Source organism: Capra hircus, chromosome 25, assembly GCF_001704415.2.
Source record: "Capra hircus breed San Clemente chromosome 25, ASM170441v1, whole genome shotgun sequence".
Taxonomy (NCBI): Eukaryota; Metazoa; Chordata; class Mammalia; order Artiodactyla; family Bovidae; genus Capra; species Capra hircus.
This window is the reverse complement of record NC_030832.1, coordinates 2,859,913-2,879,511: the sequence shown is the minus strand read 5'-3', so window position 1 is coordinate 2,879,511 and position 19,599 is coordinate 2,859,913. Positions and strand designations below refer to the sequence as shown.

Here is a 19,599-nt window from a genome sequence, read left to right as displayed (position 1 = left end):
CAGGAACGCTCTCAGTCGCGCGCGCCGGCCGCAAAGGAGGATGGGACGCGAGCCTCAAGGATCCCCCTGCGCCCGCGCAGCCGCAATTATCCGCCGCGCATGCGCAGGGGCTTGGGTCGCCGTTGAGAAGGTGCTGCGGCCGCGCCAGAGGTAGGAGGAGTCGGGCTTTGAGGCCGGGAGTCTGCACCGGGGAGAGGAGGTCCGGCCGCCTCAGGCCTTTCTCGCTCTCCTGAGAGAAAAGAGCCTTCCTCGCCCGCTGCCACCCGCGGTTAGAGGCAGGAGCCGGGCTTAGGTAGAGGGGGCCAGGGCTGTCTGAACGGAAGATGGGTGGGGGGATCCGGATACCCATGGGTCACGGCCCGGGCGTCCGACTGGCGATCGGAATTCGCCATCTGCCTTTGTAGCCGCCAAAGTCCTTGGCAGCCCCTCCCCAGATGGCAACCCGTGTGTCACCGGATTTGGGGAGGCGGGGGGCCCGCCCCGCACCTGCCCATTCATTCTTTCCGCGTCTGCAGTGAGCCCGGCCGCGGTAGGTACCAAGCTGGGTAGGCAGAGTCCCCGGCCCTCTGGAAAGTTGCCGTCTCGTTCGGATCTGTTACTCCTTAGCAAATACCGATAGAGCGCGTATGGCAGATACACTGTTTTAGACTAATACCGGCAGAGATGTCGCGACTCAGGGCGGTGTGGAGGCTGGAGTTTGCTCCAGCTACCACGTCCAACAGTTTGCTTGGCTTGATGTTCCAGGCGCTCAGACACGCATCTCTGCTTCTCTGTGCAGCCTTTGCTCCCACCACTTTCTCTGGTGCTCTCGATCGTACCAAACTCAACAGATTACTGTCGAGCACTTAAGTCAGGCACCTTGTCAGCCAAAGAGAATAGAAAATGAGTGCGTGCCCTCCTGAAGTTTTGAGCTTAGTAGGGGACACAAAACAAGCTACTGAATAAAAATATAAGAGCTAATGCCCTGGAACCACACTGCCTGGGTTTGATCCCAGCCTGCCTCTTGAAAGGCTGTGAGAACTTGAGCCAGTTTCTCATTCTTGTGCTTGGTTCCTTGCTGTAAAGAAGGGGTGTCAATAGGTCCTACCTAGTAGAGTTGTAAATATTAAACTAGTTAGACTTGTAAAGCACTTGGGACGGCTGCCTGCACAGTAAGCATTCAATAAATCTATTGCTTGTGATTATAACATGATAAACGCCACTGTGAAAACAGTGTGTGATGATAGAAAATAAATGGGAGTGGAGAGGGTTCAATTAGATAAAGACTGAGAAAACAAGCTTCTCTAAGGAGCTGGAAGATGAAATGAGCTAGGCATGCAAAGTAGATTTTAGGTATGTGTGTCTGCCCCACTCTGGAAAACTAGATGATTAATGGATTACCTGGACCGTGGAAACTGCCTTATGGTATCTGAAATGAACACTCTACCATTGGGTTATTCAGTTTTGATTTTCAAAACTCCACTAAACTGTGCCAATATAAATAATCACGCCGGTAAGGCCCAGCCTTTGCACATGGACAGCATTCTGGTCACGTGAGTTAGGAGAGTTGCTGGGGTGAGAATAGAGAAAAATGACCTTTTTCTGATTTGGAAACATTGGTTCTGTCAATGAAGGATGAGCCTGCTGTATTCCTGTCTTTGGTTTCTTCCTGAGCGTTCAAGTGCACATTCCGTCTTTCTCTCTGCTATTATATTGCTTGCTGAGAGAGCCTCTGAGAGCTGAAGGCCTTGGACCAGAGATAGTTTTTCTGGATTCAGGGACCATCTTGATTCTGTGGGTGACCGCTCTTCATGGGATTCATTCCCCAGACTCTGGTTACTCTTCCAAGATGCACACATTTTTCTGCCCATGGAAGAACACGCTTTGACAGGTCTTTAGGTCCCTCTCCCCTGTTGCTTTGTGGTAGCCTGTAGGATGATTAGTTTGTGTTAACCAGGCTATAGCTGAGTATTTGACAGGGCTATTGTTACCCTGAAGACTTTTCCCATACTCCACATGCTCTTGTACCTTCCTGGGAGAAATGGCATAAAATGACAATATCTATCTAATTACACTTAAATGCTTTTGGTTTTTCTCAGGTGAAAACTTAAATGGACCAAATGTGCTTTATCACCATGGAGATCCTGGAGAATCACCTGAGCACCAGGGCCACGTGTATTCTCTCTGGGAGGTGTCTACTGGACAACAGACCCTTTCAGATGTGAACTTTAATAAAGGTAAGCTTTCAGTGTGCTGAACAAAGGTTCAGTTTGAAGAAAGACATTTTTTAAAATTTATTTATTTATCTTTCTTGGTTGTGCTGGGTCCTCACCATTCTTGGACTTTCTCTAGTTGCCGTGAGCCAGAGCGACTCTTCATTGCGGTGCATGGGCATCTCATTGTGGTGGCTTCTGTTATTCCAGAACCCAGGCTGTAGGCTCACGGGCTTCAGTAGTTGCCGCATGTGGGCTCAGTAGTTGTGGCCCATGGGCCGAGTTGCTCTGCGGCACGTGGGATCTTCCCAGACTGGGAATCAAACCCATGTCCCCTGCATTGGCAGGTGGATTCTTATCTACTGGACCACCGGGAAGTCCAAGAAAGACATTTGAAATCATTATGGAGAGAGGGAACAATACATCCTGCTCAACTGTGCAAACTCTCCAGGTACTACAGTGAGAAGCAGTGAGGAACCATAATGAAGCTTCCAGTGTGAATGAGGCCTGGAGAGGCTCACACTCGGGTTCACTTTCTCACCTGTGCACAGGCCCGCACATCGACCCTCACTTCTCCGAAGACCAGCCTGAAAACCTTCAAACCCATCAGATGATGGATGAGTCAGATGATGACTTTCAGGAACTCTGTGCCAGCTTTTTCCAAAGGGTGAAAAAGAATGGCCCCAAGGAAGTGTCAAAGGAAAAGAAGACACAAAAGGCCTCCAACAGCACCCAGATAAGAAGCAAACCAAAAAGGACCAAACCAACTGCTTCTAAGAGCAAAACCCCGCAAGGCCCCACTGAGAGGAAAACTTGCCCTGGCAGCCAGGTCCCGCGGACTCAAAAGCACAGGGCACCCAAGAGGCCAGAGACTGAACCAGCTCCCCCTGAAAACACCGAGGGAGGTGTACACACTTCTGCTGTACTCCAGGATAGCGCATGGAGCACCCAGACAGGTAACAGTCAGAACCTCTGCCAGAGAGGACACCAGAGGTGATTTGTACCATTTTAAACCAAGGATCAGAAAACTTTCTAAAAGCTAGTAAGTTTCTTTGGCTTTGCCGGCCATACAGTCTCTGTCACAAACTATTTCTTAGACGATGTGTAATTGAATGGGCTGTGTTCCAGCAAAACTTCATTTACAAAAATAGGCAGCCTGCCCAAGACCATAGTTTGCTGACTCTTGTTTTAAACAATAGTCATTAAGAAAATAATCATAACCGTTGTATGAATTCTCTACATGATATATTTGGGGCCATCTGCTCTTTCATTTTCCTATTAACGTTTACATCATGCAGTTAACATGAGTTTGTGGTGTTTTTTTTTTCATGAACATAAAAATAATGCTACTTCTCTCATTTTCTTGGGTTCATTCCAAAGTGGGTAAGTTACAATGGGTGAGCCAATTTGGTTAGGCTGCTGAGAAGGTAGAAGGCATATGCTATGTGGGTTTAGAGTCCCAGGAGACTCTACTTGTCCTTCCTATCTCTTCCAAACACCTTTTATTCTTCTCTGTTTATTTGTTTAAAGCAACTTGCTCACCCTGCTGCCCTGGTGTATTAAACCACATGCTCAACATACATTCTTCATGCAGAACTGAAAACCAGCCTTGCGTATATAACACAGCGCAAGATCTTTGGACTCCTGAGTTCTGTTTCTAAATTTTTCTCACCTTCACTTCCTGATCTTAAATAATGTTTTTTACCTATGTGGTCAGCAAGGCCTCCCCAGTGCAGTGGTGGTAGAGCCTTAGCTCACAGAGACTGTTGTAAGGCTTCATTAATGTTGCCAAAACGTTTTGGTCTTTCACGCTTCCTTTGAGAGTATAGTGAAAGCTATGCTTGATTTCCCCCAGAACACTGCACTGCTCCCCCAAAAAACACACCTGCGAGGGTGACATGCAGCATCAGGGGCTGCATGGATCCCCCCAGAAGTCATCTTCAGACACCAAGTTAAAGGAGAACTTCTGACCTAGAAAGATATGTGTCTGTCATTAATAACTCTTTAATAACAGCTTTATAGGGATACAGTTCACATTCTATAAAATTGACCCCTTTCAAGTGGATGGTTCAGCAACTTTATTCACAGAGTTGTGCAGCCATCCCCACCACTTAATTTTTAGAACATGTTTATCACCTCAGAAATGTGCCCCCTCCCATCACAGATACATATGGCAGGGGTGTTTTTATCACCACAAACAGTGAGGCTACCAAAAAACAATCAGTACTTTAGAGTTACACCTAATGTAGTCAGTAAAGGACCCATTTGAAATCTGAGGTCTTTGACACTAGAAGAACCTTCGGTTTCTCCTGCTAGAACTGATGCGTGTGAATGTTCTCCTTGCCAGAGGCCACCACGGACAGCCTCTCGCAGCCCCCTCCTTCCTGTCTGACTGCAACGGCGCCAAGTCCCTCCAAACCCAGGGCAGCAGAGCTGGTGCTCCAGCGAATGCAGCAGTTCAAGAGAGCAGACCCCGAGCGCTTAAAACATGCTTCCGAAGGCTGCTCGCTCGAGGCTGCACCTGAAGAAAATGTCCCAAAGGGCCCTCAAGATGTGATGGCGGTGAACGGTATGAAGGAAGCACTGTCTTCCCAACAGGGATGATGTTGGGGGAAAGGGGTCAGGAAGGAGCCTGCCTTCCCAGCCAGGGGTGGGCCTTCTGCCCCACGCTCTGCCTTTGCCACTCTGGCCAGAGAACAGAGGGTCCCCTGGGTCATTTCTCACTTAGCTTCTTTGAGAAGGTACCACTTCCTCTTTTTTCATTTTGACTTATTACAAAAATTTTCCCATTCAAAAGAATCAGAAAAATATATTACAGTGAAATCCCTATGCCCTCAACCTAGATTTAACAAACAGTGGACATTCTGCCACACCTTTTTTTGTCTCTATAAATGGACGCTTCTTCCGTACCATCAGAAAGCAAGTCACAGACATCATGATGCTTCACCCCTAGACTCTCCTACATAACCACAATCCCATAAACACACTTGGGTCCAAAACACTGCCTGCTCACATTCACATTTCCCCGGCTGCCCCAAGGACTGCTTCTGTAGCAAACTCTTCCTGAACGAGGGTTCGTCACACGCTGCTTATAGCCGTGGCTCAGTAGTGTCTCTGGTCTAGACTCTATAACAGTCTCTTATCTTGTCCTTGTTTTTTGTGATACTGACTTCTTGAAAAATCCAGGACAGTTGTCTTTTAAAACTCCCCACTTTGTGGATCTGCTTGTTTCTGCCTGATGTCACTTAACCCTTTCCTGCAGGGAAGTGCCATCTGCTGCACATTGTACCACCCCAGGAGGCTCGTACTGTCAGTGGCGCATTATCCCCTAAACAGCAGGAATCCTCACCCCTGGTGAAAATACACAAAAGGAAAAGAAATAGGAAGAAACTATTGCCAGACCTGCAGCCAGTAAATCCATAGTTTCCCGGTATTTACTTGCAGGTTTCACCTCAGGACTACTGAGCATTGTCAGGCTACCCCAAAGGCCCATGCAGGTGACACAGTGATGTGGCATCAGTCCTTGGTCCACGGGGCACCAAGGGGTGCAGAGGGGTCACTCAGCCAGTGCATGAGCCCAGCCCCTGCCCTGCATGTGACTGAGTTGTTTCCATCAGTCTTCTTCACATCATACCCAGTAATCAGGAGAGAGAAACCATTTCTTTGTTTAAAAAAAGTACTGGACCAAAATGAAGTGTGGTGCTTTTCTGGCTTTGTTCTCAGGGCACATCCCGCATGAGTGCCAAGGGTCTGCTCCAGCAACATCAGGTATGACAGGGCCACAACAGTGGGCACAGCTGCCTTGGGCACCATCCCAAGATTAGAATCAGTCCATCCTCTGGTCTGATGCCAAGAAAAACCAAGAGCAGCATTTGGCTCTGACCTGGAGGGGCAAGAAAAAGTCAGAGCAGTAGGAGAGGTTGAGCTTTAAAGAGGAAACCTAGGATTCCTTGCAGTAGGAGCCTTAGAATCCTGGGATGCCCAGGGTTGCCACTTTAGCAGAAATGGGAAACAAAAGGCAAATTCTTCAGGGCTCTGGTGCTCAGAGAGTGGTCCTGGACCAGCCACAGTGGCCTCACCTGGAAGTTGGCCGAAATGCAGAGTCTCAGGCTCCACGTAGCCCCCCAGAGTGCCAGCCTCCTGACCTGCACTTTAACGAGCTTCCTGGGGGTCCTTGCGCCTGTTAAAAGTTTGGGGAGTACCCTGCTTGGTGTCCGGTCTCCCTGGGCTGGGTCTGGGCTCCTCACGCCCCACCCAGCATCCTTGCCCCGTGAGGTCCAAGGATGAGCTGGTCCTCATGGGTCGTTGTGTCTCCACAGGGTGTGGACCCGGGCTCCCCGCCACAGAAAGCGACACTGCAGTGGCCTTGGCCCTCCAGCAGGAGCTTGGGCAGGAACAGGCGTCCGCACCCAACGACAGCCTGGAGGAGACGGGGTTGTTCTTTTGCCAGATCTGTCAGAAGAACCTCTCAGCCATGAACGTGACACGGAGGCAGCAGCATGTGAACCGGTAGGAGCAGCTCGGCCGTCACCTGACTGTGCTCACCTCGCCCGTAGATGTGACCAGCTCCAAGGCTCCTGTGGAATCTCCTGGGCTCCAGGGGGGAGTCTTGAGATTAGTACTTCAGTATCAGGGTTGGTCCAGCCTTGCTTTTTTTTTAAACAACAGCTTGAGAGAGAATTTGTGTGCCGTGCAATTCAGCCATTTAAAATGAGCAGTGAAGTCATGTTTACTTAGTGCATTCAGAGTTGTGCAGCCGTCACCATGGTCAGCCCCAGACCCATGAAGCAGGCACCCCCATTTCCCTCTTTTCCTCAGCCCCTGGCAGCCACTCACCTGCCTTCAGTCTCCAGGGACTTGCCTGTTCCAGACACAAGTGGACTCACAATCTGTGGCCTTTCGTGTCTGGCTTCTTTCACTCAGCAGAGTTTGTGCCACCCATGGTGTGCTGTCTCAGTGCTTTCCTCCTTTTTATGGTTTGATGATATTCTGCGGTATGGATGGACCGCCTCTTGTTCATCCATTCATCCACTGATGGACATCTGTCTCCACCTTTTGGGTTTTGTGAATAGAGCTACTGTGAACACGCTTTTCATGTATTTGCTTGAGTATCTGTTTCCGGTTGCTGGGTCATATGTTGACTCTGGTGACTCTGTGTTTAATATATCCTAGCTTTCCTCAGGCACCTCTGCTCACAGAAACCTAAATGCAGTGTCTGGAGGCCGACTGCAGGCTGTGGGGAGGGACCAGCTTGTTGGGGGAGCAAGCCTTGGCCCACAGCACGACCACACTGACCTGAGCCCTGTCTGTAATCACATGGCCAGGGAAGCGTGGTCCCACCTTTGCTGTCTTCCTCCAGGTGCTTGGATGAGGCTGAAAAGGCACTGAGATTCCCCACGCCTCAGATCCCTGAGTGCCCCCTCTGTGGCAAGCCATTTCTCACCCTGAAGAGCAGAATCAGTCACCTGAAACAGTGTGCGGTGAAAATGGAGGTCGGCCCGCAGCTCCTGCTCCAGGCTGTGCGCCTGCAGGGGGCTCAGCCCGCAGGCACCTCAGGCACTCCAGCACCCAGGTAAGTCAAAGGAAGAGGAAGAGAGATCAGAGTATGTTGATTTTTTTTTAAAAAAAGAAAAAGGCCTTTTGTAGTGGTGGAGGACAACAGAGCGCTGATTCTGGAGATGAAACGCTTCAGAAGAAAACTGGGCACAGTCTCCACAGGGACCGGGAGGGGACAGCGCCCCATCCTCAGAGGCTCGGGAACAGACCAGCTGGCATGGACTGGTTTCCACGAGTCCTTCCTGAGATCCCCCTGTCCCTAACAGTTTGAGCACAGAAACTGCTGATCCTTCTGTATGTTGAATCCACGTTTACCCATCTCCTCTCATTCCCCTCACCGAGGAGAAGGGGTCCAGCCCTCCCAGGTCGAACGGGGACCCTCAGAGCAGGAACTGCTCACCTCTCTAGCTCATTCACCTTTCGGTCTGGTTGCCATTTAAGCCTCAGCGATGGAGCTGGCTGTCTGAAGCGGAAGGGAGCCACCACCAAGAAGGAGCCACGGAAGAGGCGGAAGGTCCCTGAGCCCGAGGCGCCCTCCGAGGACCTGTTGGTAGCCATGGCTCTGTCGCGCTCAGAGACGGAGCAGCAGGCGGTGCCGGCCGCGCTCAGGCTGGGGAACGCTTTTGCAGAGAGGACGAGGCTAGGAGCAGGTGCGGCGGCTGAGTGGGGTGCTGAAAAGCCTGGCCGCGCGGCAGCTGCCAAAGCTTCCCCTCGGGTCCCCGGTGGGAGGACGACTCCGTGCTGCTTCTGTTTTTTCTCCAGAGAAGAAGACCCACAAGAAGAAAGCCCCCACGTCCCCCCCACAACTGTTAGTCCAGGATGCGGAGACCACGGGCCGGCAGATACAGGACCGCCTGGCCCAGCTCCTGTCGGAGGAGGTGGAGCCGTCTAGCACGCCGCCACTCCCCACCAGCAGGATTCTAGAGGAAGAGCTGGCCAGGGGCAGCCGGGCCCTGCGACCCCCCAGGGGGGCACAGAACCTGCTGTGGGAGGCCAGTGCCCTCACCGGGGCTAGGGCCCTGGAGTCCTTCTACACGGCCAGCCTGGTGCCTCCTCTGGTGCCCCAATGGCCTGCCAAGGTGTGCTCCCTTCCGGTGGGGCAGGTGGGCTCAAGGGGAGAGGGTGGCGGCTCCGGCTGCGGCACCAAACGCAGAGGGGAGGAAGCCGGGTGCCATGGTGTGGAGTCTAGTGTGTTGTCTTTGCAACAACCAGATGGTTCGCACAGTAGGAACAGGGAGGCCCACAGGTTTCTAAGCGTTAAGATTCTGGAGAGTTCAGAATGCAGGGTCCCAGGTCCTGCCCCGGACTGGTATAATCTGCCTGTGATGGGACCCAGGAACAAGACAGGCCTGTGTACAGGAATTGGCACTCACCTGCTTGAAGCAATTTAGATGCCACTAGGAGGGCGGGGGCGCTGCCAAGACAGAGGTGCCTACTGACGGGTAACAGCGACAAGCTTCCCAAGTGGCTCTGGCTGGGGCTCGCTTCCCAGGGACCCTCAAGGTGGTGGCGGCTGTGGAGGCCACATGCTCACTCTGGTTCACCTACTTCTTTCAGGGTCTCACACAGGAGCCCATGCGGCTGCCACAGCCACCCAAGCTGCCAGAACTGAGTGTGGGAGCACCCGCTTCTGCCCCTGGCACCCACCCCGTGAGCCACAGCCTCCGGAGCCCAGCACCCTCCGCCAGCCAGAGGGAGCGCCAAGCCCTGCAGGATCTGCTGGAGCTGGCGGGAGAGGGGTTGCCTGCCAGCCCATGCAGCAGGGACCTGGCCAGCTCAGGGGGGGCTGCAGGTAAGACCCCGACCCTCAGGGCCTCCCCACCCCGGTACCAGGGCCGCGATGGCCGCTTGGGTCCACAGTCCCAGTTCACCCTGTCTGACGGGAGGAGGTGGTCTCTCTGGGTGCTTTCCTTTCTCCTCAAAGGTGAATGTGACTCAGGCGAGTCCGTCAGTTTTCCTTCAGCTTTGACTGAGGACAGAGCCTTCTGCCAGAGCGAGTGGTCGTGAGGGTTGATTTCGGCTTTCTCTCCAGAGTACAACTCTGTTGGGCAGGGGTGGCGGTGCAGGTGGCCTCTGGACAGTTCGCCTTCCATGACGACATCCTCGGGTCGGCCAGGTGATGCTCTTTCCCAGGTGGTTGATGATTTTAACCTGCGAATCCTTTTAGGGATGGACTTGTCGCTCGGTGGCCTTCCACTGACTGGGTTTGTCCTGCCAGCCAAGGAGAAGTACCCGGAGGAGGGCGGCCAGGCTTCGGTGAGCACGTCTGGCCCTGCTCGCGGCTCCGTGGTCGTGGCTGCAATGCTTGTATGTTCAGTGCGGCCGGCTCACAGCCAGCCTCCAGGCCCCTGCAGAGTCCACGGGCGCCGCCTGACGGCCTCTGAGCTGAGCCAGGTTCTGTCCCTTCCGTTGTTGAACCCCAGGGGCACCTCAGTAGGCTCCCAGGGCCAGGCCCGGGGAGCACCCTTGCTCTGTGAGGGTATTTCATCCAGCCAACGGGACTGACCAACTGACTCGTGAGAGTCCTGGAGGCCTCCAGCTAACAGTTCGTGTTCTGTACTGGTGACTTTCTGGGTTAGAAACTGGTTTTTCCTTAGAGAAGGTGTCATCCCGTGAGCACATTGGTATCAGCCGAGCGCTTGTCACCAAGTTCTCCCTGGGGATGTGGCACCTGTCAGAGAAGGGACATGGACTCCTTCTAGCCAGCCCCACAACTGCTTGGGCTCAGGTCCCACCTGTCACATCCGGCTGGGCTGATGGCTTCCTCACGGAGACCTAGCAGCTGCTGACCCTGCCACCACGTCCTGGCAAGGCTGTCACCTACGCCTCTCCACGGGCCGGGCCTCCTATCTAGGCCAGGGAATTGGGTGTGACAGAGAACTTGAGAAAGGACTGGGTCTTGCTGTTCCCTGTCTCTGAGGGCCTGAAGGTAACCTCAGGGTGGAGCCCGACGTTGGACCTGGTGAGGCAGGAGGCCCTCACTGGCTGCCTGCTCCCCTTGCGTTGGGCACCTGCACGGTTCGGGGGCCCACAGGTGGGAGTGGCCGCTCTCCCCCTCTCGTTGCAGCTCGCCCTTGGTCTGCTGGTGGCCGACTTCAGTGCCATGGTCAACAACCCTCACCTGAGTGACGTCCAGTTTCAGACAGACAGTGGGGAGGTGCTCTATGCCCACAAGTTTGTGCTCTATGCCCGATGCCCACTTCTCATGCAGCATGTGAGTGCGTGGCCAGGCGTTCTGTTCCCCCTTTGCTCTTGTCCCTCCTCCCTCCCCTCCCACTCACCCCTCCTCCCCCTCACCCTCCCCTCTGTGCCCAGCCTCTCCCTCTCTTCCTGCCCCTTTCCTCCCCACACCCCCACTCTCCGCCCACTGCCCCTGACCTGTTCTTCCCCTGACTCCATAAAGGTTGTACTTCCCTGGAGAAGACAGGTTTGAGGTCAAGAAGTGCTATGAGGAGATGAGCTCAGGGCTGGGAAACATCAGATTTCTTGTTCCGTTGAATAAAAATCCTGTTTTCCCTAGAACTGTTTCCTTTTCCTCTATTTACATATCAGTAAAGTCTTATGGAGAAGGAAATGGCAACCCACTCCAGTGTTCTTGCCTGGAGAATCCCAGGAATGGAGGAGCCTGGTGGGCTGCCGTCTGTGGGGTCACACAGAGTCGGACACAACTGAAGTGACTTAGCAGTAGCAAAGTCTTATAATCACCTTCTGTTTTATTCTGCCATGCTGTGTGGCTTGAAGAATCTTAAATTCCCCAACCAGGGATTGAACCCTCACCCTTGGCAGTGAGAGTGTGAAGTCCTAACCACTGGATCACTAGGGAAGTCCCTAACTGACCTCATTAAGGCTGAGCTGCTATGACATTTCTGTGTTGTCATATCTTGACTTGAACGTGTCATGGACTTGAACGTGGCATCACAAGAATCCCGGAAACTGCTCTCAGTCTCGTCAGAAAGTTCTAGTGCCTTTGATAGGCTTGTCAACAGAGGACTGACTGGCTCCTTAAGCCTCTATCGCTGACTTGACTTTGGAAACAGACAGGTTTTGTGCCCTAACCTGAAGAATTCCTGGTCAGCTAAATGGAGCGACTCTGGCTAATGCCCGTCCTAGGACGAGATCCAAGGCGCCAGAACCTCCTGAGTCCTGTTTTGCCCCAGGTCACGGCTGTCCCATCAGTAACTCTTCCATGTGCATCTGTCCCTCAGGTAAACAGTGAAGCCTTCCTGGCCGAAGAGGATGGTGACTTGAGGCGCCAGCGCGTGCTGCTGCGTGACGTCAGCACCGAGGCTGCCCAGGCATTCCTGCATTACCTCTATGCTGCTGACACCATCCTGACTCCCCAGCTGGCCCCTGACCTGCGCTCTCTGGCCCAGAGGTCCGGGCTGTTCTTCCTACTTACTTCTCGGTTTTTGACAGTAACTGACAGGGATTATCTGGTTGATGGCCCATGACAGGTCAGGGCTGAGTCCTTCCTGTACCTTTTAATCCCAAGTTTATGGCCAGTGGTGACCTTGAACAGGGTGTACTGACCAAGATTCTGGCCACAGGGAACACTTGGAGGGAGCCCAGTGGCTTTCACTCGCTGGGAGTGACGAAGAGGTGGTCTCAGGCCCCAGCCCCAGCAACACCACCCCTCGGCAGTTCCGCCACCAGAGCTGCCCAACGGCCACCCCTCCAAGTCTGAGAAGGCGGACGTCAGCAGGATGCTTGCTCTGACGCCCCTGACGCTGCAGCTGCCTGGTCTCTCCACCCCCGTGTCCTGCTTCCACCTCTGGGGTGGAACCTGGGGAGGGGCGGGCTTGGCCTCCGGGGTCTCCAAGGTGCCGATGAGATGGCAGAGCTCCAGGCAGGCCGGCGCATGTGTCCGGGCTGACCCAAACTGGCCTGGGTGACCCCGTGTGTGTCAGTCCCGGTGCTTTGGGTCCGGTCACAGAACCACCCAGCCCCGCGGTCCCACCTCAGCTCACGCTCAGGCTGCACAGTGAGGCTAGTGGACCCTCCCCAGACGCTGTTTCTAGAGCTGAGTGGCCTGGGGCATTGCTGGGCGTGGACATGGGCACTGTCTCTGCAGGGGAGTGGGGAAGGGCCAGGGAGTCACGGCTGTGGGGACTCCTGCCCCGAGCCTCCTGAGCCAGGGCGCTGCCTCTGCGCAGGGGGTGGTGACGCGTGGCTTTCCTCTTGCAGGTTTGGGGTGAGTGAGCTTGTTCACCTGTGCGAACAAGTGCCCTTTGTGATGGATGCAGAAGGTGGACAGGCAAAGGAGCAGGAAGACGACGCTGACGGCAGAGTGGAGACTTTCCGAGAGCTCCTGCACCTTGTGTGGCTGGGTGAGGAGGAGGGAGCAGAGGCCCTGCTGAAGCCGGAGGGCCGCGAAGAAGACAGAGAAAAGGTCAACGAGGAGGAGATGGAAGAAATTTATGAATTCGCAGCTACTCAGCGAAAGCTGCTCCAGGGGGAGAAAGCTCCAGAGCCAGAGGAAGAAGCTGACCTGCTCGGGGAGGATGGTCCAGTTTCGGGGGAAATCCTCACAAGTGAACAGGATAAAGAACAGCCAGAAAATGCAGAGCAGGTGGAATCATCTGGGCCAGGAAGAGATGAGACCCCAGCCAAATGGGGAAACACAAGACAGTCCACACTTCTGCCCCCCAGAGACCAGGCTTTGAACAGGGGAGAGAGAGCAGAGGCCCCAGAGGGAGCACTGGCTCCTCCCTGCTCCTCCAGCCCCGCCCAGGGCCGGCCAGAGAGGCAGGAAAGCGCCCCTCTGTGCTCAGCTGATGATGATAATGTTCAACAGCCTTTTTCATCACCTCAAGCTGGATACTCTGAACTCTCCCGGGTGACGAGCGATTGGGAAGAAGGAAACAGGACCATCCAAGAAAGGGAGGTAGAGGGGTTCCATCCCCCTGCACACCAGCAGGCACCCCCCTCACGCTCATGCTTCCCGCCGCAGCCCCATCAAGGCCAGAGTCCTCGCCAGCCACGTCCTCACACTCGTCGCCCCAGTGACCTGTCCCCACCAATACTCCAGTTGCAGGGCACAGCTTCCAGCATGGCCTCCCAGAACTTATCACTGAAGCCAAAGAAAGCCAGGCGCCTTCCCTCGTCACGTGAGGACCCAGGCCAGAAAGACAAGGAGAGTAGCTCCGCACTGGAATGCAGAGGTAAAGGGGTCCTGATCTTCCCAGAAAAATCCCCACCCATGGATCTAACCCGGTCAGGACCTGGCCGCCGGAGCTCCAGGCCTGAGACCTCTCCCCGCAGCATGAACAGGGAAGACGAGGTGATCCTGTTACTGGATTCAGATGAAGAGCTGGAGCTGGAGCAAACCAAAGCAAAGTCATTTCTGAACAGTCCCTTAGAAGACAAGAAAGTTCTGGAAGTCAGCGCCAAGTCCTCTGAACTGTTTTCCATCATTGACCTCGACGCGGAGCAGGAGCCTCCCCAAAGCCCACCAGGAAGCCAGGCCCTGCTGCCGCGGGAGGTGGAGGGGCGGCTAGGGGCCAGCACCGACGACAGCACCACGGACACCTCGTGGCTCGTGCCCGCCACCCCGCTGGCCGGCGGGAGCTGCGACTGCTCCTCGCAGACCCAGATCACAGGCCTCGGGGCCAGGCCACCAGCAGACCCGCTGGCTCTGCCCAAGCCCAGGGCCCTGTTAGAGAACAGGGACGAACCCGAAGCCACGAGTAAGTTTTCGGTCATCATACCCCAGACGTCGTCCCCACACCTGGGACCCGCCCCTTCTGGAGGCTCTGACGGGAGAAGGCAGGCCTGCAGCAGCCCATCCAGCCCCCGCCGCAGACTCCTCCCACGTGCTTCTCCTCTGGCTCCCCGGCCCATCTTAGGAGGCCTCGCCGACCTCCCCAGGCAGCTCCCGAAGTGCCTGCCTCCTGCGCGGAGCCCGGCGGCTCAGGCTCCCGTGAGTGAAGTGGTGGAGGTGGAGGACAGTGAGGACGAGCAGGAGGCAGCCTCCCAACAGGCAAGCAGCAGCCCCCTGCTGGACGGTGACCCCCCGCTTCCAGCCGAGGACTGGTGCTGGCACATGGAGCCCCTCTCACCGATCCCCATTGATCACCTGAACCTCGAGCGGACAGGCCCCTTGAGCACCAGCAGCCCCAGCAGCAGGGCAGAGGGTGCCCCAGACAGCAGAGACTGCCACTCCCCGGCACTGCCGGGCACCACCCCAATCCGAGGGAGCTACACTAGCCGGAGGAAGTCTCAAGAGAAGTCCTCTGGGGCTGGCTCCCCTGGGAGCCACCGGCAGAGCTTTCTGAACTCAGCTCTGTGGGATGACTGGAACGAAGAAGATCAGAGGTCCTCAGAGGCAGCTCCTCTGCCCCAGACGCCGCGCACAGATGGAGCCCAGAGGTCACACAAGTTACAGACGCCAGGTGAGTAGTGGGAGGGGGTTTGTCTCTGTTTCATGCTGAGGGGCATGAAGTCATAATGACAGCGAGGGGCGGCCAGCCCTCCCCTTGCCTGCCTGACCTTCTCCACGGTTAGGGAGGAAAGGCCTACGGTCAAACATACACTTCTTAAGCTAGTAAGTACGGGGGCGTCCTAAAGCTGCCTGGATTCTGCGCTCACCTGGGCACCTATTAAGGACCCCTGTCTGCGGCTCCACTCCAGAATACCTCACCAGCACTTCAGGGAGACTGTGATGAGCCCCTCAGGTTCATCTTAAGAGCAGACACGTGTGGCTGCTCAAATAGTCAAACAATTGCCATTATCACCAGGTCATTGCACTCCAGCATTCAAAGACTTGAGATTGGGACTCAAAACACATCCTGCACACTCATGTTCACAGCAGCACTATTCACAACAGCCAAAAAGTAGGATCAACGCAAATGTCCATCAGCTGATAAGTGAATAAAGGGGGTCCATCCCGACAGTGGAGTCTTCTCAGCCATACAAAGCTCTGACAAGGCTACAACATGGACGAACCTTCAAAACATGGTGCTCGGGGAGAGAAGCCAGACTCAAAAGGCCACGCCGTATGATTCCACTTGTGAGCTGTCCCGATGGACAGGTCCACAGAGAGCAAAAGTAGATGAGTGATCGCCAGGGGCGGTGGGGGCGGAGAACGGGGACAGACCAGCATGGAGCTTCCTCTGGGGAGTGAGATGTTTTACAACAAGAAAGAGGTGGGGGCTGCACAATGCTGTGAATGGTCTGAGTGCTACCGAATGGTTCATGTGAAAAGTTACGTGACCGTCATCTCAAAAGAAAACCAGGCCAGGTTCCACCCCAGGGCTGCTGCTTCAGGAGATCTGGGGTGTGACCAAGAATTTGCATTTCTAACAGGTGCCCAGGTGGCATGTGAGAACCACTTCGGGAGACTTGAGACCTGGGTATCTTAGAATCTGAGGGGAGATTCACGGGGGTGATAGACTCTCTGAAATTGTATAATGAACCTTGTGCATTTTTCAGGAGACAGAGCCTGTTGTTTTCATTGGTGTCTCAAAGGGCTCCATGCTCATCAAAAGGATAAGAACCAAAGTCCAGATGTACCTAAATTGTCCCTAAGTTGTCTTTTAAATATTGATTAAAAAAAAAAAAGAGCATTACTAAGATGTTATTCACATACCATAAAATTCACCCTTTCAAATGTACAATTCAGTACTTTTAATACAATATTCTACAACTGTCCGATTTCCAGGATGTTTGCATCATCACCTGAAAATAAATCCTGTCCCCATAAGCAGTCAACCCACTGCCCCTTCAGCCTGACCCCTGGCCCCCACTTACCTGCCTTTGAGCCCCTAGCAGCGTCAGCACCACGGAGCCCTGGCCTTCCCCGGGTGCTGTGTGATGCTTCCTGACGGGAAGGCAGGATGCCAGAGTCAAGCGGGGAAGGGTGGACATCCCCGCTCTCCCAGAGCGAGGGCAGCACGAGCAAAGTATCTGGGTGACACTCCCAGAGTCAGAAGAGGCCCTCCTGCTGAAACGTGTTTCTTTTGTTCTGCCCAGAAGGTGCTGATCCGAAGAAGAACTTGCCCCCGAAAGTGCCCATAACCCCAATGCCAAGGTACTCCATCATGGAGACTCCAGTGCTGAAGAAAGAGCTGGACAGGTCAGTGTCCTTCTGGAAAGCTCGTTCCGAGCAGACCCTCCCTCCCATGTGTGTCCAGGCTCAGCGAAGTGGGAAACAGGAGGGTCTGCTGTGGGGGTCCACTCTGGGCTCTGGTGGCAGGAGCCTGTGGTTGGTGGGAGCTGTGCGTGACTCCTGGCTCTTCACCTACTGTTCCTCATGTGACTCAGGGCTGAGAAACATGCTCCTCCAGGTCACTCGCTGGGGACAGGCCTCCACGTGCCACGTGGGTGGGAATGGGACTCTTGCCTTAATGGTCTGAGGATAGAGACCCGGTTTTTTAAAAGAACATCACAATTATCACATTCCAGTGAATTCCGCTGTTCATCCTGGGTCCCAGGGAGGTCCTTGCTACCCTGCCACTCACAACTCAGAGTGTGGTCCTTCTGGAATATTCCTGAGTCTGCTCTATGGGTATTCAGGATGGATACTGAGCTCTGAATGCTCATGAGTCAGGCATTTAAGATTCAAGTACACAAAGCCACCAGTTTAATTTGTTGATAACTGTTTGCTCTTTGCTGAAGTGCACCTGTTTCCCCATTAAGGTTTGGGGTCCGCCCTCTGCCCAAACGCCAGATGGTCCTGAAACTGAAGGAGATATTCCAGTACACTCATCAGACGCTGGAGTCAGACTCCGAGAATGAGGGCCAGTCCTCACAGCTGCCCTTGGAGGCTCCCTGCAGCCAGACCTACACCACCCAGACCGCTAAGGCTTCAAGGGCAGCTGGCCACACCCAGCTGGAGGCCCCTCCTGGCCGCGTTCCCCAGAGGTCCAAGGGACTTGCCAAGACCAAGGGCCCCCAACATCACAAGCAGCAGCCTGGTGGCAGCATCTCTGCCCTGAGCATATCACCAGCCAAGGAGGAGCCTTTGGACCCTGGTGGGGACGCCCAGCTCCCGGCCTCGCAGGAGTCCACGGCCACATCTGTGGACAGCGGGGACAGCTGCTGCAGCTCGCAGAGGTAACCGCGTGAGAACACGGCCGGCGTTCATAGGCCCTCTGACCCCGAGCCTTGAGAGTTGGCATAAGTGAGGCTTGACAGCCGACCCAGTGGCCTTCTGGCTTTGGATGACAGGAGACTGCGGTGGGGTTAAAGGTCAGCCCCCTGGGCCTCCCAGGCAGACCTCTGGGGCTCCCACACACTCGCCCACAGGTGGGGCCAGCCTAGTGCAGCTGCCCTCGGCATGAGATCCTGGCTGAGGGTGTGGTCCCTCTCAGGCCGGCAGCTACAGTGCCAAGGACATAGCAGCCTGGGGCTTCCTGCCGCCCCAGGGTTGTCCCTGCCACGTGCCGGGCTCGCAGGGGACGCAGACACACACTCCTGCCCTCAGAGAGGCTCCTGGTCTTGGGGTGGAGGTGGAAAGAAGGGGTGTTGCAAGGTGTTACCGTCTGGTGCTTTTCAGCTCATCCTGTGAGTTTGGAGCGGCCTTGGAGTCTGTGGGAGAAGAGGAGGCAGGTGAGGAGGTGGTCAGTGCCTCACAGGCGGCCGTCCAGGCAGTGGCCACAGAGGAGGCCGTGCGGCGCTATATCCGCTCCCAGCCGGCCCTCTACCGCAAGGTCCTGCTGTACCAGCCCGTCGAGCTGGCGGAGCTGCAGGCTGAGCTGAAGCAGCAAGGCATCCACGTGGCCTCGGGGAAGCTGCTGGACTTCCTGGACACCCAGTGCATCACCTTCACCACGGCCGCCACCCGCAAAGAGAAGCTTGGGAGGAAGAGGCGGCAGCCAGCGGGCAAGAAGAGGGGCAGAGCCCGCAGGCCCGCCCCTCACTCCCCAGTCCCAGCCGTTAGCAGCCTGTGAGAGCCTGTGGCCCCTGTCCATCCACAGGCCAGGCCCCCGCGGTGCTTCCGGGTCTTCTGACCACACTCTCCCCCTACGAGTGACTGTCCTGGAACAGCCTGCTTTCAATATCCTGGAGTGTCCTCAGAGTGGTCTGCTGGATTTAGGCCCCAGCCACCCCCCTCCATTGGTGCCCACTGTTTTGTCTCCACGTGTGTCAGGAGGGGTGACGGGCCACTGCCAGCTGCCAGGGTGAGGCCTGAGTCGGGCGTGTCGTCCCCTCTGTCCACCAGTCACAGGTGTCCGTGTCCTGAGACAGGCGGCAGGTCTAGCCTGTCCCAGCTCTATCTTCCTTCTCAGTACTCGGGCCTCCACCAGCAGACCGACTGTCCACAGGCTCCAGGTGCTCTGCTGGCCCAGCTGTCCTGCCCAGTCACCTGTCATTGTCACCAGCAGCCTCCAAACCGAACAGTCCCGAAGGCCAGCACAGCGTGTAAGCCCCCAAATAAACAGTTCTTTGTTACCTGGTTTTGCCAGTGCGTGTGGTAGCTGCGGAACACAGGTGAGGGCTGAAAAAGAAGAAAAGTTTGGTCTCTACGTCCTTGTGAATGTCTCATCTGTTTCAAGTACAGTGTGGTTGATTTTATATGATGTGCAATAAAAATATAAAGGCTTTACTGAAAGCTTCTAGATGCCACACTCCAGTAACGGGCTGTGGGGAGGGGCCCCCAGCACCCCCACACGTATCCATCTCTGGGGGACCCAGGCCTGCTGGTTATTACTAATAGAGGTTTGTTCCCTCACTCACGCACACACTGCCCACCCACACGCCCACAGTCAAGAGTCCTCAGCAGGCGCTGAGCTCTGCCCTCTATGCTCCCCCGCTGGTTTGTTACCTGCAGGCTCAAGCCACCCACCTGCAGGGTCCTTCCCCCGGGTCGGAATCTGCATTTTAACAGGGTGTGTTTGTGAAGCTTGCTCTG

General features: G+C 55.1%; 1 protein-coding gene across 8 annotated transcripts; it reads left to right on the top strand.

Annotated features, from left to right (window-relative positions):
* On the top strand, nucleotides 98-19,293 carry SLX4 (SLX4 structure-specific endonuclease subunit). 8 transcript variants are annotated; one of them, XM_013974905.2, is made up of 18 exons: nucleotides 160-529; nucleotides 2,079-2,216; nucleotides 2,540-2,643; nucleotides 2,744-3,148; nucleotides 4,540-4,761; nucleotides 5,916-5,960; nucleotides 6,512-6,701; nucleotides 7,552-7,764; nucleotides 8,190-8,398; nucleotides 8,511-8,827; nucleotides 9,306-9,540; nucleotides 9,916-10,004; nucleotides 10,816-10,962; nucleotides 11,954-12,123; nucleotides 12,933-15,139; nucleotides 16,719-16,821; nucleotides 17,385-17,801; nucleotides 18,244-19,293. In XM_013974905.2, the coding sequence occupies exons 4-18, from the start codon at nucleotides 2,803-2,805 to the stop codon at nucleotides 18,635-18,637; spliced, it is 5,304 nt and encodes a 1,767-aa protein (XP_013830359.2). In that variant the 5' UTR covers nucleotides 160-529; nucleotides 2,079-2,216; nucleotides 2,540-2,643; nucleotides 2,744-2,802; the 3' UTR covers nucleotides 18,638-19,293. The 8 variants fall into 8 exon arrangements, with proteins under 8 accessions (XP_017896396.1, XP_013830359.2, XP_013830357.2 ...); XM_018040907.1 differs by lacking the exon at nucleotides 160-529 and adding an exon at nucleotides 98-150 and having other exon boundaries at nucleotides 2,540-3,148; XM_013974903.2 differs by having other exon boundaries at nucleotides 160-292; nucleotides 2,540-3,148.

Bases quoted from the DNA above. Each gene is read 5' to 3' on its own strand.
- SLX4 (XM_018040907.1), top strand. From the start codon at position 2,803: ATGATGGATGAGTCAGATGATGACTTTCAGGAACTCTGTGCCAGCTTT. The intron at 8,828-9,305 runs GTGTGCTCCCTT...TACTTCTTTCAG, and splicing joins TGCCCCAATGGCCTGCCAAG to GGTCTCACACAGGAGCCCAT. The intron at 12,124-12,932 runs GTCCGGGCTGTT...TTCCTCTTGCAG, and splicing joins CTGCGCTCTCTGGCCCAGAG to GTTTGGGGTGAGTGAGCTTG.